Genomic DNA, 26,696 nt, shown 5'->3' on the forward strand with positions numbered 1-26,696 from the left:
GGGTTAGCTTAGACCAATTATTTTAAAGTGGGTCCCAGTCTGAAAGGATCTCATATCAGATCTCAGATCAGTGATGTGTCACTGTGATACTAACCTGCTATGCTGTGGTCCATTTGGCCTGCTGGACTGGATCGTGGGGAACAAGGGAGAGACGGGGAGGGAGCAGGGCACCAGGGAGAGACGGGGAGGGAGCAGGGCACCAGGGAGAGATGGGGAGGGAGCAGGGCACCAGGGAGAGACGGGGAGGGAGCAGGGCACCAGGGAGAGACGGGGAGGGAGCAGGGCACCAGGGAGAGACGGGGAGGGAGCAGGGCACCAGGGAGAGACGGGGAGGGAGCAGGGCACCAGGGAGAGACGGGGAGGGAGCAGGGCACCAAGGAAAGATGGGGAGGGAGCAGGGCACCAGGGAGAGACGGGGAGGGAGCAGGGCACCAGGGAGAGACGGGGAGGGAGCAGGGCACCAGGGAGAGACGGGGAGGGAGCAGGGCACCAGGGAGAGACGGGGAGGGAGCAGGGCACCAGGGAGAGACGGGGAGGGAGCAGGGCACCAGGGAGAGACGGGGAGGGAGCAGGGCACGAGAGAGAGACGGGGAGGGAGCAGGGCACCAGGGAGAGACGGGGAGGGAGCAGGGCACCAGGGAGAGACGGGGAGAGAGCAGGGCACCAGGGAGAGACGGGGAGGGAGCAGGGCACCAGGGAGAGACGGGGAGGGAGCAGGGCACCAGGGAGAGACGGGGAGGGAGCAGGGCACCAGGGAGAGACGGGGAGGGAGCAGGGCACCATGGAGAGACGGGGAGGGAGCAGGGCACCAGGGAGAGACGGGGGAGGGAGCAGGGCACCAGGGAGAGACGGGGAGGGAGCAGGGCACGAGAGAGAGACGGGGAGGGAGCAGGGCACCAGGGAGAGACGGGGAGGGAGCAGGGCACCAGGGAGAGACGGGGAGAGAGCAGGGCACCAGGGAGAGACGGGGAGGGAGCAGGGCACCAGGGAGAGACGGGGAGGGAGCAGGGCACCAGGGAGAGACGGGGAGGGAGCAGGGCACCAGGGAGAGACGGGGAGGGAGCAGGGCACCATGGAGAGACGGGGAGGGAGCAGGGCACCATGGAGAGACGGGGAGGGAGCAGGGCACCAGGGAGAGACGGGGAGGGAGCAGGGCACCAGGGAGAGACGGGGATTGAGCAGGGCACCAGGGAGAGACGGGGAGGGAGCAGGGCACCAGGGAGAGACGGGGAGGGAGCAGGGCACCAGGGAGAGACGGGGATTGAGCAGGGCACCAGGGAGAGAAGGGGAGGGAGCAGGGCACCAGGGAGAGACGGGGAGGGAGCAGGGCACCAGGGAGAGACGGGGAGGGAGCAGGGCAGCAGGGAGAGACGGGGAGGGAGCAGGGCACCAGGGAGAGACGGGGAGGGAGCAGGGCACTGAATAATACCACTTCTCACATCTGTGACTGTCCATTTTGTCAGTGTGCTCTTCAATGTGTGTCTGGTCAGAGTGTGTAACATTTTCCCTCCCTGTATTCTCTCAATGTGGAAAATGAGTCCCCCGTCCTATCTGTAACATAATAGCATAATAAAGTTTCAGCGATAGTAGAGAACAAATGTTCCAGAGTTAAAGGGATGCCTGATGGCAGTCTGTAATTGTTATTTCTCTTCCTGGGCTGTGAATGGATCCTAGTTGTAACTCACTCTCCCATCTGCTTCTATTTACTCCTGACAAGAACCAGTGAGTTATTCAGCACCTTGTCAAAGACAGACGTTGCCCATGCTGATGGGGTGCATGTGTGCTGCTCTATGGAACACACTGTCCTATCTGTACATATCCCTAGCACAATGTTTAGGTGAGCAACACACTGAATTTGGGCCATATCTAACATAATATTAAGCAGACAGCCTATTCTAGGGCCAGGAAAGAGACACATGCACAAGACATCGAGCCTCACTGTCACCTTCACTCTCCCTCTCACTCACTTTTTCCAGAAGATCCATCTCAACATACTCTGATATAATTTCTCCATTAAGGCCCAGGGAATAAGGAGAGGTGGGTCTGCTGTAGATGTTACACCACGCCAGCCTATGAAAGCTTTGCTTTGTGTTGAGGAAAGATTGGACGGAGTGTTAAGTTGAACCTGAAACCATGGCCAGGCCCTAATTACCACATTCCTACTACTTCAACCATTAGCTCACTGTCTCTGGGGACTCCAAATTTGATTTAAGGAATGACATGGAAAAAGTGAGTTATAATAAAATAAAATGCTTTAAGACAGTAAGGAGTCTCACACAATACAACAATCCACTTTGCTGTGCGGCTGAGCCGTTGTTACACTCTAGCGAGTTATTCTGATGTCTTCTTTAGATGTTTCATGGTTTCTCAGCACGAGTGGAGAGAGAATTGTTACTTGATTTCACAAAACAAAAAGCAAATAGGTGGTTCATTCTTCCAAATTCAAAAAGAGATTGCTATTTTTGGAGCGCACTGAGCCAGCTCTAATGGTCTTGTTAAGCTTATGGATGAAGGGGAAGCCAACTGGAGTCACAGAAAGCCAGCTGGAGAGAGCTGCTCATTTCCAAAGGGTTCCATACCACTGTCATGATGATTACAGTAACATGCATTTTCCTAACAGGTTGCTCTGGGTTATGGGGGTAAACAAACACTAGTGTGGCCATCACACAGACTACTAATACAATCAAGTCAATTCTTTTCTATTCAACCTTTCTTTTACCCGGTTGTCCCATTCATAAAATAACCACTTTTTCAAGGGAGACCTGGAATTGTGTTTCTTCAAGTTCTTTTTCTGTTTAGAAATATAAGATGATGGCCTTCTTTGGCAGTATATTGTGACGAGAAAAATGCCAAAGGGATATCAAAATGTCACATGCCTACTCTCTTAGGGGGAAAAAGGTTCTATCTAGAATCAAAAAGTCCACAAAGAACCACTTTTTGTTCCATGTAGAACCCCTTTGGTTCCATGTAGAACCCTTTCCACAGGGGGTTTAAATGGAACACAAAGTAATTCTACCTGGAAACAACCTTCTGGGCAGAACTTGGTTTCCACGTCATTCCAATGAAATTATGTTGAATCAACGTTTGTGCCCAGTGGGAAAAAAGGTTCTACCTGGAACCAAAAGGGTTATCCTATGGGGACAGCCACATAACCCTTATAGAACCCTTTTTTCTAAGAGTGTATCTCACAATAGACGTTTGGGAAGTAGCCTAGAGCGGTAACCATGAAATGACGACCTTGCTTTCTTTTTTCAGAACAGGGATCAGCAGGGTCAAGCCTTAAACCAGAGCAACAAAGTGTATCTCTACTGTGCCTTCCTCGACTACAGGTTGGTTTACATATTCACACTAAGATATGGCTAGAGCTATGTTAATGAAATTGTGACGTAACAGTACGGTATGTGGATATTAGGGAATTAGGAATCCCAAGGAGACAAGTGTGTTGCCATAGGCTAAATGTATAAGGAGCTTTACTATAATGTGTCCTATATATAGGAAAACATATAGTCTAGTCTTGGGTATGAATCATAATCATATACATTACATCCATGATGCATAGAATCAATAGATTTGGCACAGTATATCTTGAGTAAGGGGGTGCAGCAACCTTCTTTAAAAACATTGACATTTGATTTAAAAACTATAAATCAGTGTGAATTGTTAGTGTTTTATTTAGACTTATAATGTTTACTCTCCCCTTGTGCTTCATGAAAAACATTGAAATACTTAACAGCCCTTTTAAAAATTAAATTCAGCGAAACATATGTGTTAATGGGCCTCCCACATAACCTTTATAATCAGGCTTAGGGAGTGTGGATTGTAGATTTATCATTGCTATTATGGTGACAGGCATGTTTGTGTGCCTATCTCTGTCGGAGCTTATTGTGCGTCGATATGTCACTGTGTGTGTCGCCGTCCTTTACCTGACTGGCTCTCTCCTGTGTCTCCGTCCTCTCCCTGACTGTCTGTCTCCTGTGTCTCCGTCCTCTACCTGACTGTCTGTCTCCTGTATCTCCGTCCTCTACCTGACTGTCTGTCTCCTGTATCTCCGTCCTCTACCTGACTGTCTGTCTCCTGTATCTCCGTCCTCTACCTGACTGTCTGTCTCCTGTATCTCCGTCCCCTACCTGACTGTCTGTCTCCTGTATCTCCGTCCTCTACCTGACTGGCTGTCTCCTGTGTCTCCGTCCTCTATCTGACTGGCTGTCTCCTGTGTCTCCGTCCTCTACCTGACTGTCTGTCTCCTGTATCTCCGTCCTCTACCTGACTGGCTGTCTCCTGTATCGCCGTCCTCTACCTGACTGTCTGTCTCCTGTGTCTCCGTCCTCTAGCTGACTGTCTGTCTCCTGTATCTCTGTCCTCTACCTGACTGTCTGTCTCCTGTATCTCCATCCTCTACCTGACTGTCTGTCTCCTGTATCTCCATCCTCTACCTGACTGTCTGTCTCCTGTATCTCCGTCCTCTACCTGACTGTCTGTCTCCTGTATCTCCGTCCTTTACCTGACTGTCTGTCTCCTGTATCTCCGTCCTTTATCTGACTGGCTGTCTCCTGTGTTGCCATCCTTTACCTGACTGGCTGTCTCCTGTATCTCCGTCCTCTACCTGACTGTCTGTCTCCTGTATCTCCGTCCTCTACCTGACTGTCTGTCTCCTGTATCTCCGTCCTCTAACTGACTGGCTGTCTCCTGTATCTCCGTCCTTTACCTGACTGGCTGTCTCCTGTATCGCCGTCCTCTACCTGACTGTCTGTCTCCTGTATCTCCGTCCTTCACCTGTCTGTCTGTCTCCTGTATCTCCGTCCTCTACCTGACTGGCTGTCTCCTGTATCTCCGTCCTTTACCTGACTGGCTGTCTCCTGTGTCTCCGTCCTCTACCTGACTGGCTGTCTCCTGTGTCTCCGTCCTCTACCTGACTGGCTGTCTCCTGTATCTCCGTCCTCTACCTGACTGGCTGTCTCCTGTATCGCCGTCCTCTACCTGACTGTCTGTCTCCTGTGTCTCCGTCCTCTAGCTGACTGTCTGTCTCCTGTATCTCTGTCCTCTACCTGACTGGCTGTCTCCTGTATCTCCGTCCTCTACCTGACTGTCTGTCTCCTGTGTCTCCGTCCTCTACCTGACTGTCTGTCTCCTGTATCTCCGTCCTCTACCTGACTGTCTGTCTCCTGTATCTCCGTCCTCTACCTGACTGTCTGTCTCCTGTATCTCCGTCTTCTACCTGACTGTCTGTCTCCTGTATCTCCGTCCTCTACCTGACTGTCTGTCTCCTGTATCTCCGTCCTCTACCTGACTGTCTGTCTCCTGTATCTCCGTCCTCTACCTGACTGTCTGTCTCCTGTATCTCCGTCCTCTACCTGACTGTCTGTCTCCTGTATCTCCGTCCTTTACCTGACTGTCTGTCTCCTGTATCTCCGTCCTCTTCCTGACTGTCTGTCTCCTGTATCTCCGTCCTCTACCTGACTGTCTGTCTCCTGTATCTCCGTCCTCTACCTGACTGTCTGTCTCCTGTGTCTCCGTCCTCTACCTGACTGGCTGTCTCCTGTATCTCCGTCCTCTACCTGACTGGCTGTCTCCTGTATCTCCTTCCTCTACCTGTGTCTGTCTCCTGTATCTCCGTCCTCTACCTGACTGTCTGTCTCCTGTATCTCCGTCCTCTACCTGACTGTCTGTCTCCTGTATCTCCGTCCTCTACCTGACTGGCTGTCTCCTGTATCTCCGTCCTCTACCTGACTGGCTGTCTCCTGTATCTCCATCCTCTACCTGACTGTCTGTCTCCTGTATCTCCGTCCTCTACCTGACTGTCTGTCTCCTGTATCTCCGTCCTTTATCTGACTGGCTGTCTCCTGTGTTGCCATCCTTTACCTGACTGTCTGTCTCCTGTATCTCCGTCCTCTACCTGACTGTCTGTCTCCTGTATCTCCGTCCTCTACCTGACTGTCTGTCTCCTGTATCTCCGTCCTCTACCTGACTGGCTGTCTCCTGTATCTCCGTCCTTTACCTGACTGGCTGTCTCCTGTATCTCCGTCCTCTACCTGACTGGCTGTCTCCTGTATCTCCATCCTCTACCTGACTGGCTGTCTCCTGTATCTCCGTCCTCTACCTGACTGTCTGTCTCCTGTATTTCCGTCCTCTACCTGACTGTAAGTCTCCTGTATCTCCGTCCTATAACCTGACTGTCTGATCCTGTATCTCCGTCCTTTACCTGACTGGCTGTCTCCTGTGTTGCCATCCTTTACCTGACTGTCTGTCTCCTGTATCTCCGTCCTCTACCTGACTGTCTGTCTCCTGTATCTCCGTCCTCTACCTGACTGTCTGTCTCCTGTATCTCCGTCCTCTACCTGACTGTCTGTCTCCTGTATCTCCGTCCTCTACCTGACTGTCTGTCTCCTGTATCTCCGTCCTCTACCTGACTGGCTGTCTCCTGTATCTCCGTCCTTTACCTGACTGTCTGTCTCCTGTATCTCCGTCCTCTACCTGACTGTCTGTCTCCTGTATCTCCGTCCTCTACCTGACTGTCTGTCTCCTGTATCTCCGTCCTCTACCTGACTGGCTGTCTCCTGTATCTCCGTCCTTTACCTGACTGTCTGTCTCCTGTATCTCCGTCCTCTACCTGACTGTCTGTCTCCTGTGTCTCCATCCTTTACCTGACTGTCTGTCTCCTGTATCTCCGTCCTCTACCTGACTGTCTGTCTCCTGTATCTCCGTCCTTTACCTGACTGGCTGTCTCCTGTATCTCCGTCCTCTACCTGACTGTCTGTCTCCTGTGTCTCCGTCCTCTACCTGTCTGTCTGTCTCCTGTATCTCCGTCCTCTACCTGACTGGCTGTCTCCTGTATCTCCGTCCTCTACCTGACTGGCTGTCTCCTGTGTCTCCGTCCTCTACCTGACTGGCTGTCTCCTGTGTCTCCGTCCTCTACCTGACTGTCTGTCTCCTGTATCTCCGTCCTCTACCTGACTGTCTGTCTCCTGTGTCTCCGTCCTCTACCTGACTGTCTGTCTCCTGTATCTCCGTCCTCTACCTGACTGGCTGTCTCCTGTGTCTCCGTCCTCTACCTGACTGGCTGTCTCCTGTATCTCCGTCCTTTACCTGACTGGCTGTCTCCTGTATCTCCGTCCTCTACCTGACTGTCTGTCTCCTGTATCTCCGTCCTCTACCTGACTGGCTGTCTCCTGTATCTCCGTCCTCTACCTGACTGTCTGTCTCCTGTGTCTCCGTCCTCTACCTGACTGGCTGTCTCCTGTATCACCGTCCTCTACCTGACTGGCTGTCTCCTGTATCACCGTCCTCTACCTGACTGGCTGTCTCCTGTATCTCCGTCCTCTACCTGACTGTCTGTCTTTTGTATCTCCGTCCTCTACCTGACTGTCTGTCTCCTGTATCTCCGTCCTTTACCTGACTGGCTGTCTCCTGTATCTCCGTCCTCTACCTGTCTGTCTGTCTCCTGTATCTCCGTCCTCTACCTGACTGGCTGTCTCCTGTGTCTCCGTCCTCTACCTGACTGTCTGTCTCCTGTATCTTTGTCCTCTACCTGACTGTCTGTCTCCTGTATCTCCGTCCTCTACCTGACTGTCTGTCTCCTGTATCTCCGTCCTCTAACTGTCTGTCTGTCTCCTGTATCTCCGTCCTCTACCTGACTGGCTGTCTCCTGTATCTCCGTCCTTTACCTGACTGTCTGTCTCCTGTATCTCCGTCCTCTACCTGTCTGTCTGTCTCCTGTATCTCCGTCCTCTACCTGACTGGCTGTCTCCTGTATCTCCGTCCTTTACCTGACTGGCTGTCTCCTGTGTCTCCGTCCACTACCTGACTGGCTGTCTCCTGTGTCTCCGTCCTCTACCTGACTGGCTGTCTCCTGTATCTCCGTCCTTTACCTGACTGGCTGTCTCCTCTATCTCCGTCCTCTACCTGACTGTCTGTCTCCTGTATCTCCGTCCTCTACCTGTCTGTCTGTCTCCTGTATCTCCGTCCTCTACCTGACTGGCTGTCTCCTGTATCTCCGTCCTCTACCTGACTGACTGGCTGGCTGACTGTCTATCTTCTGTCAGTTCAAAGGAGGGTGTTTGGTCCAATGAGGGCTGTGTGCGGTCCGAAGGGAACATGTCCTACTCAGTGTGTCTGTGTAATCATCTGACCAACTTCGCCATCCTCATGCAGGTGGTGCCCATGGAGGTAAGATCCCCTCTCCTCTCCTCCACAACATGTCCCATGCAGATGCTCGCTGTGTGTATGTCCCTCTTTGTTCTTGTTTATCCATCAGTGCACCACAGTATGTGATTTATGTATATTTGGACAGGTGTCTGTGGTTCACCACACAGTAACTTCCCCCTCCCCTTCCAGAGGTCCTGGTTCTGTTAGAGTTTTCAGCATTCCTCTCCTGTAGGTCATTTATGGGTCCAGACTAACAATGTTGGTTTCACTATTGCTTTAATAGGACAATGCTGCGGACTACCATAATGAAGTGTGGTCCTTTGGACCTTGACATCAAATCAAAGGGATTTATATAGAAGCACAGTGGCTAGGACAATCTCCCTAGAAAGGCCAAAACCTAGGAAGAAACCTAAAGAGCAACCAGGCTATGAGGGGTGGCCAGTCCTCTTCTGGCTGTGCCGGGTAGAGATTATAACAGAACATGGCCAAGATGTTAAAATGTTCATAAATTACCAGCATGGTCAAATAATAGTAATCACAGTGAACAGGTCAGGGTTGAAACTGGAGCAGCTGCACGGCCAGGTGGACTGGGGACAAAAAGGAGTCATCATGCCAGGTTGTCCTGAGGCATGGTCGTAGGGCTTAGGTACTTTGAGAGAGAGAAAGAAAGAAAGAAAGAGAGAATTAGCGAGAGCATACTTATATTCACACAGGACATTGGATAAGACAGGAGAAATACTCCAGATATAACAGACTGACCCTAGCCCCCCGACACATAAACTACTGCAACATAAATACTGGAGGCTGAGACAGGAGGGGTCAAGAGACACTTAGGCCCCATCCGATGATACCCCCGGACAGGGCCAAATAGGCAGGATATAACCCCACCCACTTTGCCAAAGCACAGCCCCCACACCACTAGAGGGATATCTTCAACTCCAACTTACCATCCTGAGACAAGGCCGAGTATAGCCCAAAAATATATCTGCCACGGCACAACCCAAGGGGGGACGCCAACCCAGACAGGAAGACCCAATGTGACTCAACCCACTCAAGTCACGCACCCCTCCTAGGGACGGCATGGAAGAGCACCAGTAAGTCACTGACTCAGCCCCTGTAATAGGGTTAAAGGCAGAGAATCCCAGTGGAGAGAGGGGAACCGGCCAGGCAGAGACAGCAAGGGCGGTTCGTTGCTCCAGTGCCTTTCCGTTCACCTTCACACTTCTGGGCCAGACTACACTCAATCATAGGACCTACTGAAGAGATGAGTCTTCAATAAAGGCTTAAAGGTTAAGACCGAGTCTGCATCACTCACATGGGTAAGCAGACCATTCCAAAAAATGGAGCTCTATAGGAGAAAGCCCTGCCTCCAGCTGTTTGCTTAGAAATTCTAGGGACAATTAGGAGGCCTGCGTCTTGTGACGTAGCGTGCGTGTAGGTATGTACGGCAGGACCAAATCGGAAAGATCGGTAGAAGCAAGCTCATGTAATGTTTTGTAGGTTAGCAGTAAAACCTTGAAATCAGCCCTTGCCTTGACAGGAAGCCAGTGTAGGGAGGCTAGCACTGGAGTAATATGATCAAATTTTGGGGTTCTAGTCAGGATTCTAGCAGCCGTATTTAGCACTAACTGAAGTGTATTTAGTTCTTTATCCAGGTAGCCGTAAAGTAAAGCATGGATACATTTTTCTGCATCCTTTTTGGACAGAACATTTCTGATTTTTGCAATGTTACGTAAATGGAAAAAACCTGTCCTTGAAAGAGTCTTGATATGTTTGTCAAAAGATAGATCAGAGTCCAGAGTAAAGCCGAGGTCTTTCACAGTTTTTATTTGCGACGACTGTACAACCATCAAGATTAATTGTCAGATTCAACAGACAATCTCTTTGTTTCTTGGGACCTAGAACAAGCATCTCTGTTTCGTCCGAGTTTAAAAGTAGAACGTTTGCAGCCATCCACTTCCTTATGACTGAAACACAGGCTTCCAGCGAGGGCAATTTTGGGGCTTCACCATGTTTCATTGAAATGTACAGCTGTGTGCATAGCAGTGAAAGTTAACATTATGTTTTCGAATGACATCCCCAAGAGGTAAAATATATAGTAAAAACAATAGTGGTCCTAAAACGTAACCTTGAGGAACACCGAAATTTACAGTTGATTGTCAGAGGACAAACCATTCACAGAGACATACTGATATCTTTCTGACAGATAAGACCTAAACCAGGCCAGAACTTGTCCGTGTAGACCAATTTGGGTTTCCAATCTCTCCAAAAGAATGTGGTGATCGATGGTATCAAAAGCAGCACTAAGGTCTAGGAGCACGAGGACAGATGCGGAGCCTCGGTCTGACGCCATTAAAAGGTCATGTACCACCTTCAAAAGTGCAGTCTCAGTGCTATGATGGGGTCTCAAACCAGACTGAAGCATTTCGTATACATTGTTTGTCTTCAGGAATGCAGTGAGTTGCTGCGCAACAGATTTTTCTAACATTTTTGAGAAGAATGGGAGATTCGATACAGGCCGATAGTTTTTTATATTTTCTGGGTCAAGGTTTGGCTTTTTCAAGAGAGGCTTTATTACTGCCACTTTTAGTGAGTTTTAGCCGTTTATTATGTTCAACATAGGAGGGCCAAGCACAGGAAGCAGCTCTTTCAGTAGTTTAGTTGGAATAGGGTCCGGTATGCAGCTTGAAGTTTTAGAGGCCATGATTATTTTCAGCATTGTGTCAAGAGAAACAGTTGAGTGTCTCCCTTGATCCTACGTCCTGGCAGAGTTGTGCAGACTCAGGACAACTGAGCTTTGGAGGAATACGAAGATTTAAAGAGGAGTCGGAAGACTTCCAGTTTAGTGTGGCGCCATTTCCGTTCCAATTTTCTGGAAGCTTGCTTCAGAGCTCGGGTATTTTCTGTATACCAGGAAGCAAGTTTCTTATGACAAGTGTTTTTAGTTTTTAGGGGTGCAACTGCATTTAGGGTATTGAGTAAGGTTAAATTGAGTTCCTCAGTTAGGTGGTTAACTGATTTTTGTCCTCTGACGTCCTCGAGTAGGCAGAGGGAGTCTGGAAGGGCATCAAGGAATCTTTGGGTTGTCTGAGAATTTATAGCGCAACTTTTGATGCTCCTTGGGGTCTGAGCAGATTATTTGTTGCGATTGCAAACGTAATAAAATGGTGGTCCGATAGTCCAGGATTATGAGGAAAAACATTAAGATCCACAACATTTATTCCATGGAACAAAACTAGGTCCAGAGTATGACTGTGGCAGTGAATAGGTCCGGAGACATGTTGGACAAAACCAACTGAGTCGATGATGGCTCCGGAAGCCTTTTTTATTTTTTAAATTTTTTATTTCACCTTTATTTAACCAGGTAGGCTAGTTGAGAACAGGTTCTCATTTGCAACTGCGACCTGGCCAAGATAAAGCATAGCAGTGTGAACAGACAACACAGAGTTATACATGGAGTAAACAATTAACAAGTCAATAACACAGTAGAGAAAAAAAGGGAAGTCTATATACAATGTGTGCAAAAGGCATGAGGAGGTAGGCAAATAATTACAATATTGCAGATTAACACTGGAGTGATAAATGATCAGATGATCATGTACAGGTAGATATATTGGTGTGCAAAAGAGCAGAAAAGTAAATAAATAAAAACTGTGGGGATGAGGTAGGTGAAAATGGGTGGGCTATTTACCAATAGATTGTGTACAGCTGCAGCGATCAGTTAGCTGCTCAGATAGCTGATGTTTGAAGTTGGTGAGGGAGATAAAAGTCTCCAACTTCAGGGATTTTTGCAATTCGTTCCAGTCACAGGCAGCAGAGTACTGGAACGAAAGGCGGCCGAATGAGGTGTTGGCTTTAGGGATGATCAATGAGATACACCTGCTGGAGCGCGTGCTACAGATGGGTGTTGCCATCGTGACCAGTGAGCTGAGATAAGGCGGAGCTTTGCCTAGCATGGCCTTGTAGATGACCTGGAGCCAGTGGGTCTGGCGACGAATATGTAGCGAGGGCCAGCCGACTAGAGCATACAAGTCGCAGTGGTGGGTAGTATAAGGTGCTTTAGTGACAAAACGGATGGCACTGTGATAAACTGCATCCAGTTTGCTGAGAAGAGTGTTGGAAGCAGTTTTGTAGATGACATCGCCGAAGTCGAGGATCGGTAGGATAGTCAGTTTTACTAGGGTAAGCTTGGCAGTGTGAGTGAATGAGGCTTTGTTGCGGAATAGAAAGCCGACTCTTGATTTGATTTTCGATTGGAGATGTTTGATATGGGTCTGGAAGGAGAGTTTGCAGTCTAGCCAGACACCTAGGTACTTATAGGTGTCCACATATTCAAGGTCGGAACCATCCAGTGTGGTGATGCTAGTCGGGCATGCGGGTGCAGGCAGCGATCGGTTGAAAAGCATGCATTTGGTTTTACTAGCGTTTAAGAGCAGTTGGAGGCCACGGAAGGAGTGTTGTATGGCATTGAAGCTCGATTGGAGGTTAGATAGCACAGTGTCCAATGACGGGCCGAAAGTGTATAGAATGGTGTCGTCTGCGTAGAGGTGGATCAGGGAATCGCCCGCAGCAAGAGCAACATCATTGATATACACAGAGAAAAGTGTCGGCCCGAGAATTGAACCCTGTGACACCCCCATAGAGACTGCCAGAGGACCGGACAACATGCCCTCCGATTTGACACACTGAACTCTGTCTGCAAAGTAATTGGTGAACCAGGCAAGGCAGTCATCCGAAAAACCGAGGCTACTGAGTCTGCCGATAAGAATATGGTGATTGACAGAGTCGAAAGCCTTGGCAAGGTCGATGAAGACGGCTGCACAGTACTGTCTTTTATCGATGGTGGTTATGATGTCGCTTAGTGTGTGGCTGAGGTGCATCCGTGACCGGCTCGGAAACCAGATTGCATAGCGGAGAAGGTACGGTGGGATTCGAGATGGTCAGTGACCTGTTTGTTGACTTGGCTTTCGAAGACCTTAGATAGGCAGGGCAGAATGGATATAGGTCTGTAACAGTTTGGGTCCAGGGTGTCTCCCCCTTTGAAGAGGGGGATGACTGCGGCAGCTTTCCAATCCTTGGGGATCTCAGATGATATGAAAGAGAGGTTGAACAGGCTGGTAATAGGGGTTGCGACAATGGCGGCGGATAGTTTCAGAAATAGAGTGTCCAGATTGTCAAGCCCAGCTGATTTATAGGGGTCCAGGTTTTGCAGCTCTTTCAGAACATCTGCTATCTGGATTTGGGTAAAGGAGAACCTGGAGAGGCTTGGGCGAGGAGCTGCGGGGGGGCCGGAGCTGTTGGCCGAGGTAGGAGTAGCCAGGCGGAAGGCATGGCCAGCCGTTGAGAAATGCTTGTTGAAGTTTTCGATAATAATGGATTTGTCGGTGGTGACCGTGTTCCCTAGCCTCAGTGCAGTGGGCAGCTGGGAGGAGGTGCTCTTGTTCTCCATGGACTTCACAGTGTCCCATAACTTTTTGGAGTTTGAGCTACAGGATGCAAACTTCTGCCTGAAGAAGCTGGCCTTAGCTTTCCTGACTGACTGCGTGTATTGGTTCCTAACTTCCCTGAACAGTTGCATATCGCGGGGACTGTTCGATGCTATTGCAGTCCGCCACAGGATGTTTTTGTGCTGGTCGAGGGCAGTCAGATCTGGAGTGAACCAAGGGCTGTATCTGTTCTTAGTTCTGCATTTTTTGAACGGAGCATGCTTATCTAAAATGGTGAGGAAGTTACTCTTATAGAATGACCAGGCATCCTCAACTGACGGGATGAGGTCAATGTCCTTCCAGGATACCCGGGCCAGGTCGATTACAAAGGCCTGCTCACAGAAGTGTTTTAGGGAGCGTTTGACAGTGATGAGGGGTGGTCGTTTGACTGCGGCACCGTAGCGGATACAGGCAATGAGGCAGTGGTCGCTGAGATCCTGGTTGAAGACAGCGGAGGTGTATTTGGAGGGCCAGTTGGTCAGGATAACGTCTATGAGGGTGCCCTTGCTTACAGAGTTAAGGTTGTACCTGGTGGGTTCCTTGATGATTTGTGTGAGATTGAGGGCATCTAGCTTAGATTGTAGGACTGCCGGGGTGTTAAGCATATCCCAGTTTAGGTCACCTAACAGAACAAACTCTGAAGCTAGATGGGGGGCAATCAATTCACAAATGGTGTCAAGGGCACAGCTGGGAGCTGAGGGGGGTCGGTAGCAGGCGGCAACAGTGAAAAACGTATTTCTGGAGAGAGTAATTTTCAGAATTAGTAGTTCGAACTGTTTGGGTATGGACCTGGAAAGTATGACATTACTTTGCAGGCTATCTCTGCAGTAGACTGCGACTCCTCCCCCTTTGGCAGTTCTGTCTTGACGGAAGATGTTATAGTTGGGTATGGAAATCTCTGAATTTTTGGTGGCCTTCCTGAGCCAGGATTCAGACACGGCAAGGACATCAGGGTTAGCAGAGTGTGCTAAAGCAGTGAGTAAAACAAACTTAGGGAGGAGGCTTCTGATGTTGACATGCATGAAACCAAGGCTTTTCGATCACAGAAGTCAACAAATGAGGGGGCCTGGGGACATGCAGGGCCTGGGTTTACCTCCACATCACCCGCGGAACAGAGAAGGAGTAGTATGAGGGTGCGGCTAAGGGCTATCAAAACTGGTCGCCTAGAGCGTTGGGGACAGAGAATAAGGGGAGCAGGTTTCTGGGCATGGTAGAATATATTCAGGGCACAATGCACAGACAGGGGTATGGTGGGGTGCGGGTACGGCGGAGGTAAGCCCAGGCACTGGGTGATGATGAGAGAGGTTTTATCTCTGGACATGCTGGTTGTAATGGGTGAGGTCACTGCATATGTGGGAGGTGGGACAAAGGAGGTATCAGGGGTATGAGGAATGGGACTAGGGGCTCCATTGTGAACTAAAACAATGATAACTAACCTGAGCAACAGTATACAAGGCATATTGACATTTGAGAGAGACATACAGCGAGGCATACAGTAATCACAGGTGTTGAATTGGGAAAGCTAGCTAAAACAGTGGGTGAGACAACAGCTAATCAGCTAGCATAACAACAGCAGGTGAGATGGCATTGACTAGGCAACTCGGCCGACAGACAAAACAAACAAGCAGAATGGAGTACCGTGATTAATGGACAGTCCAGCGTGCATCAGCTATGTAGCCAAGTGATCAGAGTCCAGGGGGCAACGGTGGATGGGGCAGGGGGGGCTGGCGAGTGTTATCCAGGTTTAAAAAAAACTAACAATGACTAAATAGCTTGTAGCTAGCTAGCTGGTTAGCTTCTGGAGATTCTTGAGTGTGTTCTAAAAATAAAGATAATAGCGATTCCGTATCACATTGGGTGAGGCAGGTTTCCGGAAGGTATAAACAATTTTTTTAAAAATCGGGATAAGATAGAGTACATATGGGCCACTGCGTTTTTGGGACGCGGCGATGCAGACGGTTAGCAGGCCTGTGCTAACAAGCTAACAGATTAGCAGGCCGGGGTAAACAAGGTAGTAGTTAGCGGACCTGGGCTAAACAAGCTAGCAGTTAGCATGCCAAATTAGCAAGCAAGGAGATAGCGAGGGCTAGAGAGTTAGCCTTTGGAGGACGTCGCGATGGGGTGAGTCTGTTTATTCCTCTTCGTGCAGTGATATCGATAGACCGGTCGTAGGTCAAGGTATTGTAGCCCAGGAGTATGCTAGGAGCTCTGGCCGGGCTAGCTTCAAGCTACGTGGGTGGAAACGCTAGCCAGGAGTATTCAACCAGGGTTGCTGTTTAGCTCGATAGCTAGTTGTGAAGATCCAGCTGAAGAATGTTCCGTTTGTGGTGGGAATCCGGGGGTAAAAATTTAAATAGGTCCGTTATGCTCTGGTTAGCGTCGCATTGTTCGAACTGGCGAGAGCTTTCCGAGCTAAAGGTTAGTTGATGACCGGTTAGCTGAAGACCGCTAGCATAGCTGGTAGTTAGCTGGCTAGCTTCAGTTGAGGGGTCCGGTTCCCGAAGTAAATATAATTACTTTAGGAAAAGTAGCTACATTGGCGGGTTGCAGAAGAGTATTTGGAAGCTTAGGTTTAGCTAAATGTTTTTAAAGATATGCGAAGAAAAAATATCTAAAACGAAAAAGAGACGATGTTTACAGAGAGACGATACGACAGGACAACTTACTGCTACGCCATCTTGGTGATGGTCTGTGGACTTCTCCATGTGAATATTGAAGTCACCAAAAATTTGAATATTTATATGCTATGACTACAAGGTCCGATAGAAATTCAGGGAACTCAGTGAGGAACGCTGTATATGGCCCAGGAGGCCTGTAAACAGTAGCTATAAAAAGTGATTGAGAAGGCTGCACAGATTTCATGACTAGAAGCTCAAAAGACGAAAACCTCATTTTTTTTGTAAATTGAAATTTGCTATTGTAAACGTTAGCAACACCTCCTCCTTTGCAGGATGCGCGGGCAATATGGTCACTAGTGTAACCAGGAGGTAAAGCCTCATTTAACACAGTAAATTCATCAGGGTTAAGCCATGTTTCAGTCAGGCCAATCACATCAAGATTATGATCAGTGATTAGTTCATTATAATTGCCTTTGAAGTAAGGGATCTAACATTAAGTAGCCCTATTTTGAGATGTGAGGTATCACAATCTCTTTCAATAATGGTAGGAATGAAGGTCTTTATTCTAGTGAGATTGCTAAGGCGAACATCGAGGCACAGACATGGTCTCAATGGGGATAGCTGAGTTGACTACACTGACTGTGCTGTGGCAGACTCCACTAAGCTGGCAGGCTGACTAACAGCCTGCTGCCTAGCCTGCACTCTATTTCATTGTGGAGCTAGGGGAGTTAGAGTCCTGTCTATGTTCGTAGATAAGATGAGAGCACTCCTCCAGCTAGGATGGACTCCGTCACTCCTCAACAGGCCAGGCTTGGTCCTGTTTGTGGGTGAGTCCCAGAAAGAGGGCCAATTATCTACAAATTCTATCTTTTGGGAGGGGCAGAAAACAGTTTTCAACCAGCGGTTGAGTTGTGAGACTCTGCTGTAGAGCTCATCACTCCCCCTAAATGGGAGGGGCCCAGAGACAATTACTCGATTCCGACACATCTTTCTTGCTGATTTACATGCTGAAGCTATGTTGCGCTTGGTGACCTCTGACTGTTTCATCCTAACATCGTTGGGGCCAACGTGATAACAATATCCCTATACTCTCTACACTCGCCAGTTTTAGCTTTAGCAAGCACCATCTTCAGATTAGCCTTAACGTCGGTAGCCCTGCCCCCGGCTAAACAGTGTTTGGTCACTGGATGATTTGTTTTAAGTCTAATACTGCGGGTAATGGAGTCGCCAATGACTAGGGTTTTAAATTTGTCAGAGCTAATGGTGGGAGGCTTCTCAGACCCGGTAATGGGAGAAGGCTCAGCCTCTGACTCCTCACTGCTTAATTGGCTGCTTAATTGGGAGAACCGGTTGAAAGTTTCTGTCAGCTGAATGAGCGACACCGGTTGAGCATTCCTACAACATACAGCATTTCCCTCCAGAATACATGAGAAAGTTGTCCGGCTGCGGGGACCGTGCGAGGGGATTTATACTACTATCTGTACTTACTGGTGACACAGACGCTGTTTCATCCTTTCCAATACTGAAATTACCCTTGCCTGACGATTGCGTCTGAAGCTGGGCTTGCAGCACAGCTATCCTCGCCGTAAGGCGATCGTTCTCCTGTATGTTATGAGTACAGCGACTGCAATTAGAAGGCATCATGTTGGGGCCTCCTGGGTGGCGCAGTGGTTAAGGGCGCTGTACTGCAGCAGCTGTGCTACCAGAGACTCTGGGTTCGCGCCCAGGCTCTGTCGTAACCGGCCGTAACCGGCCGTGACCGGGAGGTCCGTGGGGCGACGCACAATTGGCCTAGTGTCGTCCGGGTTAGGGAGGGTTTGGCCGGTAGGGAAATCCTTGTCTCATCGCGCACTAGCGGCGGGCCGGGCGCAGTGCGGGCTAACCACGGTTGCCAGGTGCACAGTGTTTCCTCCGACACATTGGTGCGCCTGGCTTCCAGGTTGGATGTGCACTGTGTCAAGAAGCAGTGCGGCTTGGTTGGGTTGCGTATCGGAGGATGCATGACTCTCTCCCGAGCCCGTACGGGAGTTGCGATGAGACAAGATAGTAGCTACTAACAATTGGATACCACGAAATTGGGGAGAAAAAGGGGGTAAATTAAATAAATAAATAAAATTAAAAAAGAAGGCATCATATTAATGTTACTGTTGGAGGTCCTGACGAACCACGTCCAGATAAAGCGTCCGGAGTGAAAAAGTTGAATAAAAAAAAAGTTGAGTGAGGGGGAAAACTAAAAATATAAACGGTAATTAAAAAGTTAAAAAATGTAAAGTTGTCAGGTAGCAAAGTAAGGTTAGCAACAAAACACACAGTAGCACAAGTCTGCAAGTTGTGACCGGAAATGACACGTATGACAGGTACATGAGGCAATGTACATTCTAAAAGACATTCTATTCCCACAGTCAGCCTGGCTCAGGGATTCTCATTCTATACCCTCTTTGTAATAGATATACAAACAAACTAATTACATGTCAATATTATACCATGAAGGCCACAGTCTCCTTCTTGTTGTAAACCTGTACCCCAAACTTTTAAAGGAGCACATTTCAGATCACATCAGTTTATCACCATTAGTGCATTGTTTTCTCCTAAATGAAACAAATCTAACATGTTCCATACAAGAGAAGCAAGGTCTTTAACCCTCCTCTGTTATCAAAAGGCCAGGAGCCTCATTTATCAATAATGCGTAGGCACAAATCTGTTCGTAAACCATGCGTGGGATCATTTCCACACAGTGTTAAATGTATCAATATGAGCGTTTGCTTGAGAGCTTGCATAAATGTATGCACAGCCATGACCATTCATACACAATGCCATGTGGTGGAATAAGGGAACTGCTCGTCAAGCTTTGAATGGGGAAAATATGTTGAAAATGTGTGAAATTGTGAGAGTAATAATTACATATTTTTTTCGATGTCATTGTATTTCAATTGTGAATTCATGCAACATATCTCGACAGGCTATATCATATATAGTAATTTGACCACATCAGTGCATTTGTTACAATAATATCCCATATAAAGTACAGTAATTTGTTAAATTAGGGGCACGTGTGTAAGTGAAAGCATTGTGGAAGTACTGTAAAAGATTGAGATAATGGGGAGAGATAATGGAACATTTCATGAGAGGCTGATCTTGCTCTGTTGGAAGTTTTGGCACATGCTGCATTTCACAGAGAGAAGGTTTATAGCTACAGGTGGGAGTTTTTTTTTTTAAGTACAGATTGGCTCGTCACATATCGTTTCCCAAAAACAATCTTATTGGATTTTTGCGAGGATTTTAAAACTTCTTATGGCTTATAAGTATTCACTTACCTTTGATCATCTTCATCAGAATGCACTCCCAGGAATGCCAGTTCCACAATAAATGTTTGTTTTGTTCGAAAGACCATCATTTATGTCCAAATACTTCCTATTTGTTCGCGCCTTGAGTTCACAAATCCAAATTCACGACGCGCAGGTCAGACGAAATGTCAACAAATTCCATTACAGTTCGTAGAAACATGTCAAACGATGTATAGAATCAATCTTTAGGATGTTTTTAACATAACTCCTCAATAATGTTTCAACCGGGGGAATTCCTTTGTCTTTAGAAAGGAAAAGGAACGTAGCTACCTCTCACGGGAGAGCGCGTGATCAGCTCATGGCAGACACCTGATTGAAAGAGCTCTCATTCCCTCCTCCTTCACAGTAGAAGCCTGAAACACGGTTCTAAAGACTGTTGACATCTGGTGGAAGCCTTAGGAAGTGCAATATGACCCCATAGACACTGTATATTCGATAGGCAATGAGTTGAAAAACTACAAACCTCAGATTTCCCACTTCCTGGTTGGATTTTTTTCTCAGGTTTTTGCCTGCCATATGAGTTCTGTTATACTCACAGACATGATTCAAACAGTTTTATAAACTTCAGAGTGTTTTCTATCCAAATCTAATATGCATATCTTAGCTTCTGGGCCTGAGTAGCAGGCAGTTTACTCTGGGCATCTTATACATCCAAGCTACTCAATACTGCCCCCCAGCCATAAGAAGTTTTAAGGCAAGTCGTCCAGGACCCGAGGCAGCAAAGCATCCTCAAACCATCACACTACCACCATCATGCTTGTCCATTAGTATGAGGTTCTTACTGTGGAATGCAGTGTTTTGTTTTCACCAGGCATAATGGGACCCATGTCGTCCAAAAAGTTTCATCAAGACTCTAGGAAGAATGTTCTATGGACAGATGATTCAAAAGTGTGAGCTTTTGGACGACATGGGTTCCATTATGTCTGGTGTAAACCAAACACTCCATTCCACAGTAAGAACCTCATACCAATGGTCAAGCATGGTGGTGGTAGTGTGATGGTTTGAGGTTGCTTTGCTGCCTCAGGACCTGGACGACTTGCCTTAATAGAAGGAATCATGAATTATGCTCTGTATCAGATAATTCTACAGGGGAAGGGCAGGCTATCTGTCTGAGTTGACCGCTGGGTCATGCAGCAAGACAATAATCCAAAACATACAATCAAGTCTACATGAAAATGGCTAAAAAGCAACACATTTGAAGTTTTGGAGTAGCCTAGTCAAAGTCCATACCTAATCCCAATTGAGATGTGGCAGGACTTGAAACGAGCAGTTAATGCTTGAAAACCCACAAATGTTGCTGAGTTACAGCAGTTCAGCATGGAAGAGTGGGACAACATTCCTCCACAGCGATGTGAGAGACTGATCAACAACTACAGGAAGCGCTTTGTTTGAGTCATTGCAGCTAAAGTTGGCACAACCAGTTATTGAGTATGAGGGGGAATTACTTTTTCACACAGGGGCATTGTGTGTTGCATGACTGTTCATTAAATAAATTAAACAAATACATAATTGTTGTTATTTGATCACTCAGGTTCCCTAATATTAGGTTTTGGTTGAAGATTTGATAACATTCAGTATAAAAACATATGCAAAAGTAGATATTCGGTCTTGAACACATTAGCAGGGGGCAAATACTTTTTCACAGCACTGTGTGTATGTGTGTGGCGTAAGGCTTGTTGTTGTTGTTTCACAGCACTGTATGTATGTGTGTGGCGTAAGGCTTGTTGTTGTTGTTTCACAGCACTGTATGTATGTGTGTGGCGTAAGGCTTGTTTTTATTGTTTCACAGCACTGTATGTATGTGTGTGGCGTAAGGCTTGTTGTTGTAGTTTCACAGCACTGTATGTATGTGTGTGGCGTAAGGCTTGTTGTTGTAGTTTCACAGCACTGTATGTATGTGTGTGGCGTAAGGCTTGTTGTTGTAGTTTCACAGCACTGTATGTATGTGTGTGGCGTAAGGCTTGTTGTTGTAGTTTCACAGTACTGTATGTATGTGTGTGGCGTAAGGCTTGTTGTTGTAGTTTCACAGCACTGTATGTATGTGTGTGGCGTAAGGCTTGTTGTTGTAGTTTCACAGCACTGTATGTATGTGTGTGGCGTAAGGCTTGTTGTTGTAGTTCCACAGCACTGTATTTTTGTGTGTGGCGTAAGGCTTGTTGTTGTAGTTTCACAGCACTGTATGTATGTGTGTGGCGTAAGGCTTGTTGTTGTAGTTTCACAGCACTGTATGTATGTGTGTGGCGTAAGGCTTGTTGTTCTAGTTTCACAGCACTGTATGTATGTGTGTGGCGTAAGGCTTGTTGTTGTAGTTTCACAGCACTGTATGTATGTGTGTGGCGTAAGGCTTGTTGTTGTAGTTCCACAGCACTGTATGTATGTGTGTGGCGTAAGGCTTGTTGTTGTAGTTTCACAGCACTGTATGTATGTGTGTGGCGTAAGGCTTGTTGTTGTAGTTCCACAGCACTGTATGTATGTGTGTGGCGTAAGGCTTGTTGTTGTAGTTTCACAGCACTGTATGTATGTGTGTGGCGTAAGGCTTGTTGTTGTTGTAGTTTCACAGCACTGTATGTATGTGTGTGGCGTAAGGCTTGTTGTTGTGGTTTCACAGCACTGTATGTATGTGTCGTGGCGTAAGGCTTGTTGTTGTAGTTTCACAGCACTGTATGCATGTGTGTGGCGTAAGGCTTGTTGTTGTAGTTTCACAGCACTGTATGTATGTGTGTGGCGTAAGGCTTGTTGTTGTAGTTTCACAGCACTGTATTTTTGTGTGTGGCGTAAGGCTTGTTGTTGTAGTTTCACAGCACTGTATGTATGTGTGTGGCGTAAGTCTTGTTGTTGTAGTTTCACAGCACTGTATTTTTGTGTGTGGCGTAAGGCTTGTTGTTGTAGTTTCACAGCACTGTATGTATGTGTGTGGCGTAAGGCTTGTTGTTGTAGTTTCACAGCACTGTGTGTATGTGTGTGGCGTAAGGCTTGTTGTTGTAGTTTCACAGCACTGTATGTATGTGTGTGGCGTAAGGCTTGTTGTTGTAGTTTCACAGCACTGTATGTATATGTGTGGCGTAAGGCTTGTTGTTGTAGTTTCACAGCACTGTATGTATGTGTGTGGCGTAAGGCTTGTTGTTATAGTTTCACAGCACTGTGTGTATGTGTGTGGCGTAAGGCTTGTTGTTGTAGTTTCACAGCACTGTGTGTAAGTGTGTGGCGTAAGGCTTGTTGTTGTAGTTTCACAGCACTGTATGTATGTGTGTGGCGTTAAGGCGTTAAGGTCGCAGTTGCAAATGAGAACCTGTTCTCAACTAGCCTACCTGGTTAAATAAAGGTGAAATAAAAAATAAAATAAACTAAAAAGGCTTGTTGTTGTAGTTTCACAGCACTGTATGTATGTGTGTGGCGTAAGGCTTGTTGTTGTAGTTTCACAGCACTGTATGTATGTGTGTGGCGTAAGGCTTGTTGTTGTAGTTTCACAGCACTGTATGTATGTGTGTGGCGTAAGGCTTGTTGTTGTAGTTTCACAGCACTGTATGTATGTGTGTGGCGTAAGGCTTGTTGTTGTAGTTTCACAGCACTGTATGTATGTGTGTGGCGTAAGGCTTGTTGTTGTAGTTCCACAGCACTGTATGTATGTGTGTGGCGTAAGGCTTGTTGTTGTAGTTTCACAGCACTGTATGTATGTGTGTGGCGTAAGGCTTGTTGTTGTAGTTCCACAGCACTGTATGTATGTGTGTGGCGTAAGGCTTGTTGTTGTAGTTCCACAGCACTGTATGTATGTGTGTGGCGTAAGGCTTGTTGTTGTAGTTCCACAGCACTGTATGTATGTGTGTGGCGTAAGGCTTGTTGTTGTAGTTTCACAGCACTGTATGTATGTGTGTGGCGTAAGGCTTGTTGTTGTAGTTCCACAGCACTGTATGTATGTGTGTGGCGTAAGGCTTGTTGTTGTAGTTCCACAGCACTGTATGTATGTGTGTGGCGTAAGGCTTGTTGTTGTAGTTCCACAGCACTGTATGTATGTGTGTGGCGTAAGGCTTGTTGTTGTAGTTCCACAGCACTGTATGTATGTGTGTGGCGTAAGGCTTGTTGTTGTAGTTCCACAGCACTGTATGTATGTGTGTGGCGTAAGGCTTGTTGTTGTAGTTCCACAGCACTGTATGTATGTGTGTGGCGTAAGGCTTGTTGTTGTAGTTCCACAGCACTGTATGTATGTGTGTGTCGTAAGGCTTGTTGTTGTAGTTCCACAGCACTGTATGTATGTGTGTGTCGTAAGGCTTGTTGTTGTAGTTCCACAGCACTGTATGTATGTGTCTGTCGTAAGGCTTGTTGTTGTAGTTTCACAGCACTGTATGTATGTGTCTGTCGTAAGGCTTGTTGTTGTAGTTCCACAGCACTGTATGTATGTGTCTGTCGTAAGGCTTGTTGTTGTAGTTCCACAGCACTGTATGTATGTGTGTGGCGTAAGGCTTGTTGTTGTAGTTCCACAGCACTGTATGTATGTGTCTGTCGTAAGGCTTGTTGTTGTAGTTCCACAGCACTGTATGTATGTGTGTGTCGTAAGGCTTGTTGTTGTAGTTCCACAGCACTGTATGTATGTGTCTGTCGTAAGGCTTGTTGTTGTAGTTTCACAGCACTGTATGTGTCTGTCGTAAGGCTTGTTGTTGTAGTTCCACAGCACTGTATGTATGTGTCTGTCGTAAGGCTTGTTGTTGTAGTTCCACAGCACTGTATGTATGTGTGTGGCGTAAGGCTTGTTGTTGTAGTTCCACAGCACTGTATGTATGTGTCTGTCGTAAGGCTTGTTGTTGTAGTTCCACAGCACTGTATGTATGTGTGTGTCGTAAGGCTTGTTGTTGTAGTTCCACAGCACTGTATGTATGTGTGTGGCGTAAGGCTTGTTGTTGTTTTATTTAGCAGATGTTATTTACAGACATTGAGGTTTGATTCTCCATTAACTTTAGCGTGCGCCTTGTCATTAGGACAGTGGAGCAGTCACAGCGTTCCAGAATATTAATGAGTGGGATGTTCCCATCCAGCTGAGGGATAAAGCTGCTGCCCACTAATTAGGTATTTACTGGAGGAAAGTGTAGCATCAACGAGACGACTGCTGCAATAGGCCTACATTACTGTGCAGAAAGGACAGTTTTCCTTTTCTATTTTGGCAATCCATTCAAGATGGATGGTCGGTCGCCACACTCACAGGGTGAATATTCCTGGGGCCTCATTTATCAATATCTATAATTACGAACGGACTTTAGAATGTTCGTACGCATAAAAAAAGTGTGATTCATCAAACAATCCCCATACTAGCGTCAATCATATACACACTAGTAGTAGATCCCATTACCGATTGTTCTGTGCTCGTGCATAACCTTGGCTAGTTGCATTTAGAAACGCACAAAATTGACCACATATGGTCAAACCCATCACTTTAAAGCCGGTGGGGAATATACAACGCTGTACCATGAAATACCACCACGCAACCACAAAAATATAAGATTTAGCAATGGCAAATATTCTTCAAATGATTAGCTAACACTCACCAATAAGCCACCCATCCTAAACAGCTCCCTCTTGTAGGTGTATAGGCCAACATTGCTGTTCTGCAGAATGAACGAGTCGTGCATTCCACCGAGCCAATTTGCCACCAGACTCAGCAGATTATTTTACCCATAGCATAACCTATTACCTTCACATTAAGAGTGGAAGTATGTTTTGTTCACATAGTTGAACTCGTTTTGGGATGGTGCTTTTATGGCCTTGTGGGTGCCGTCTATTGTTCTGTTCGTATTTGGGAATTCATTGATAGCAAAGAAAACGCTCTTAACTTAAACCTATTGTGCAATGGTGTATGGAAATTGCATGATACTGTTCATTTTGCCTATGATTTCCAAAACATTGGCTCATCGAGGGCTGTGAGATGCCAATGGCAAGCTCCTGCTGAATGTGACGATTGTCAAAAACCCGAGGGCGGATAGCATGTTGGAATGGCTTTCTAAAGTAGGTGTTAATAGAAGGAACTATGAATTATGCTCTATATCAGAGAATTCTGAAGGAGAATGTCAGGCCATCTGTCTGTGAGCTGAAGCTGATCACAGTTTAGTCATGCAGCAAGACAATGATCCAAAATAGGCAAGTCTGCATGAAAATGGTTAAAAAGCAACACATTAAGTTTTGGAACTCCAGACCTAATCCCAATTGAGATGTTGTGCCAGGATTTGAAACCAACAGTTCATGCTTGAAAAAACACAAATGTCCCTATTTAAAGTAGTTCTGCATGCAATACTTGGCTAAAATCCCCCCACAGCGATGTGAGAGACTGATCAACAACTATAGGAAGCATTTGGTTGAAATCATTGCAGCTAAATGTGGCACAACCAGTTATTGAGTGTAAGGGAAATTACTTTAACACTCTGTCCATTCATCGCCATTGTTGTCTTAGCTCTCCTGATCAACACCTTTGATTGCTTTATGCCTCTCTCTAATGTCAAAATGCATTGTCTACTGCTGTCTTGGCTAGTTCTTATTGTTTTATTTCACTGTAGAGTCCTGCTCAAAATGCCTTAGATAGCTCTATTGTCCCACCCCACACGCGCGGAGACCTCACCTGGCTTAACTGGTGCCTCCAGAGATGAAACCTCTCTCATCGTCACTCAACGCCTAGGTTTTTCTACACTGTACTCACATCCTACCATACCCTTGTCTGTACATTAGCCTTGAATCTATTCTACCACACCCAGAAATCTGCTCCTTTTATTCTCTGTCCCCAACGCACTAGATTACCAGTTCCTACAGCAATTTAGCCGTACCGTTACTCCTCCTCTGTTCCTCTGGTGATGTAGAGGTTAACCCAGGCCCTGTAGCCGCCAGTTCCACTCCTATTCCCCAGGCGCTATCATTTGTTGACTTCTGTAACCGTAAAAGCCTTGGTTTCATGCATGTTAGCAACAGAAGCCTCATCCCTAAGTTTATTTTATTCACTACTTTAGCACACTCCGCCATCCCTGATGTCATTGCCGTGTCTGAATCCTGGCTTAGGAAGGCCACCAAAAAGTCAGATATTTCCATTCCCAACTACAACATTTTCTGCCAAGATAGAACTGCCAAAGGGGGTG

The 26,696-nt window shown here is 47.0% G+C and overlaps 1 protein-coding gene across 3 annotated transcripts in view; it reads left to right on the forward strand.

The window, feature by feature from the left end:
• The window catches only part of adgrd1 (adhesion G protein-coupled receptor D1), a 70,890-nt gene that overhangs the window by 35,194 nt on the left and 9,000 nt on the right, over nucleotides 1-26,696 (forward strand). For all 3 annotated transcript variants that reach the window (XM_046347484.1, XM_046347482.1, XM_046347485.1), the window contains 2 exons: nucleotides 3,256-3,329; nucleotides 8,040-8,163. In XM_046347484.1, the coding sequence (XP_046203440.1) occupies nucleotides 3,256-3,329; nucleotides 8,040-8,163 (198 nt within the window). The remainder of the gene's footprint in view (nucleotides 1-3,255; nucleotides 3,330-8,039; nucleotides 8,164-26,696) is intronic.

Source organism: Oncorhynchus gorbuscha, linkage group LG04 (genome assembly GCF_021184085.1).
Source record: "Oncorhynchus gorbuscha isolate QuinsamMale2020 ecotype Even-year linkage group LG04, OgorEven_v1.0, whole genome shotgun sequence".
Classification (NCBI taxonomy): domain Eukaryota; kingdom Metazoa; phylum Chordata; class Actinopteri; order Salmoniformes; family Salmonidae; genus Oncorhynchus; species Oncorhynchus gorbuscha.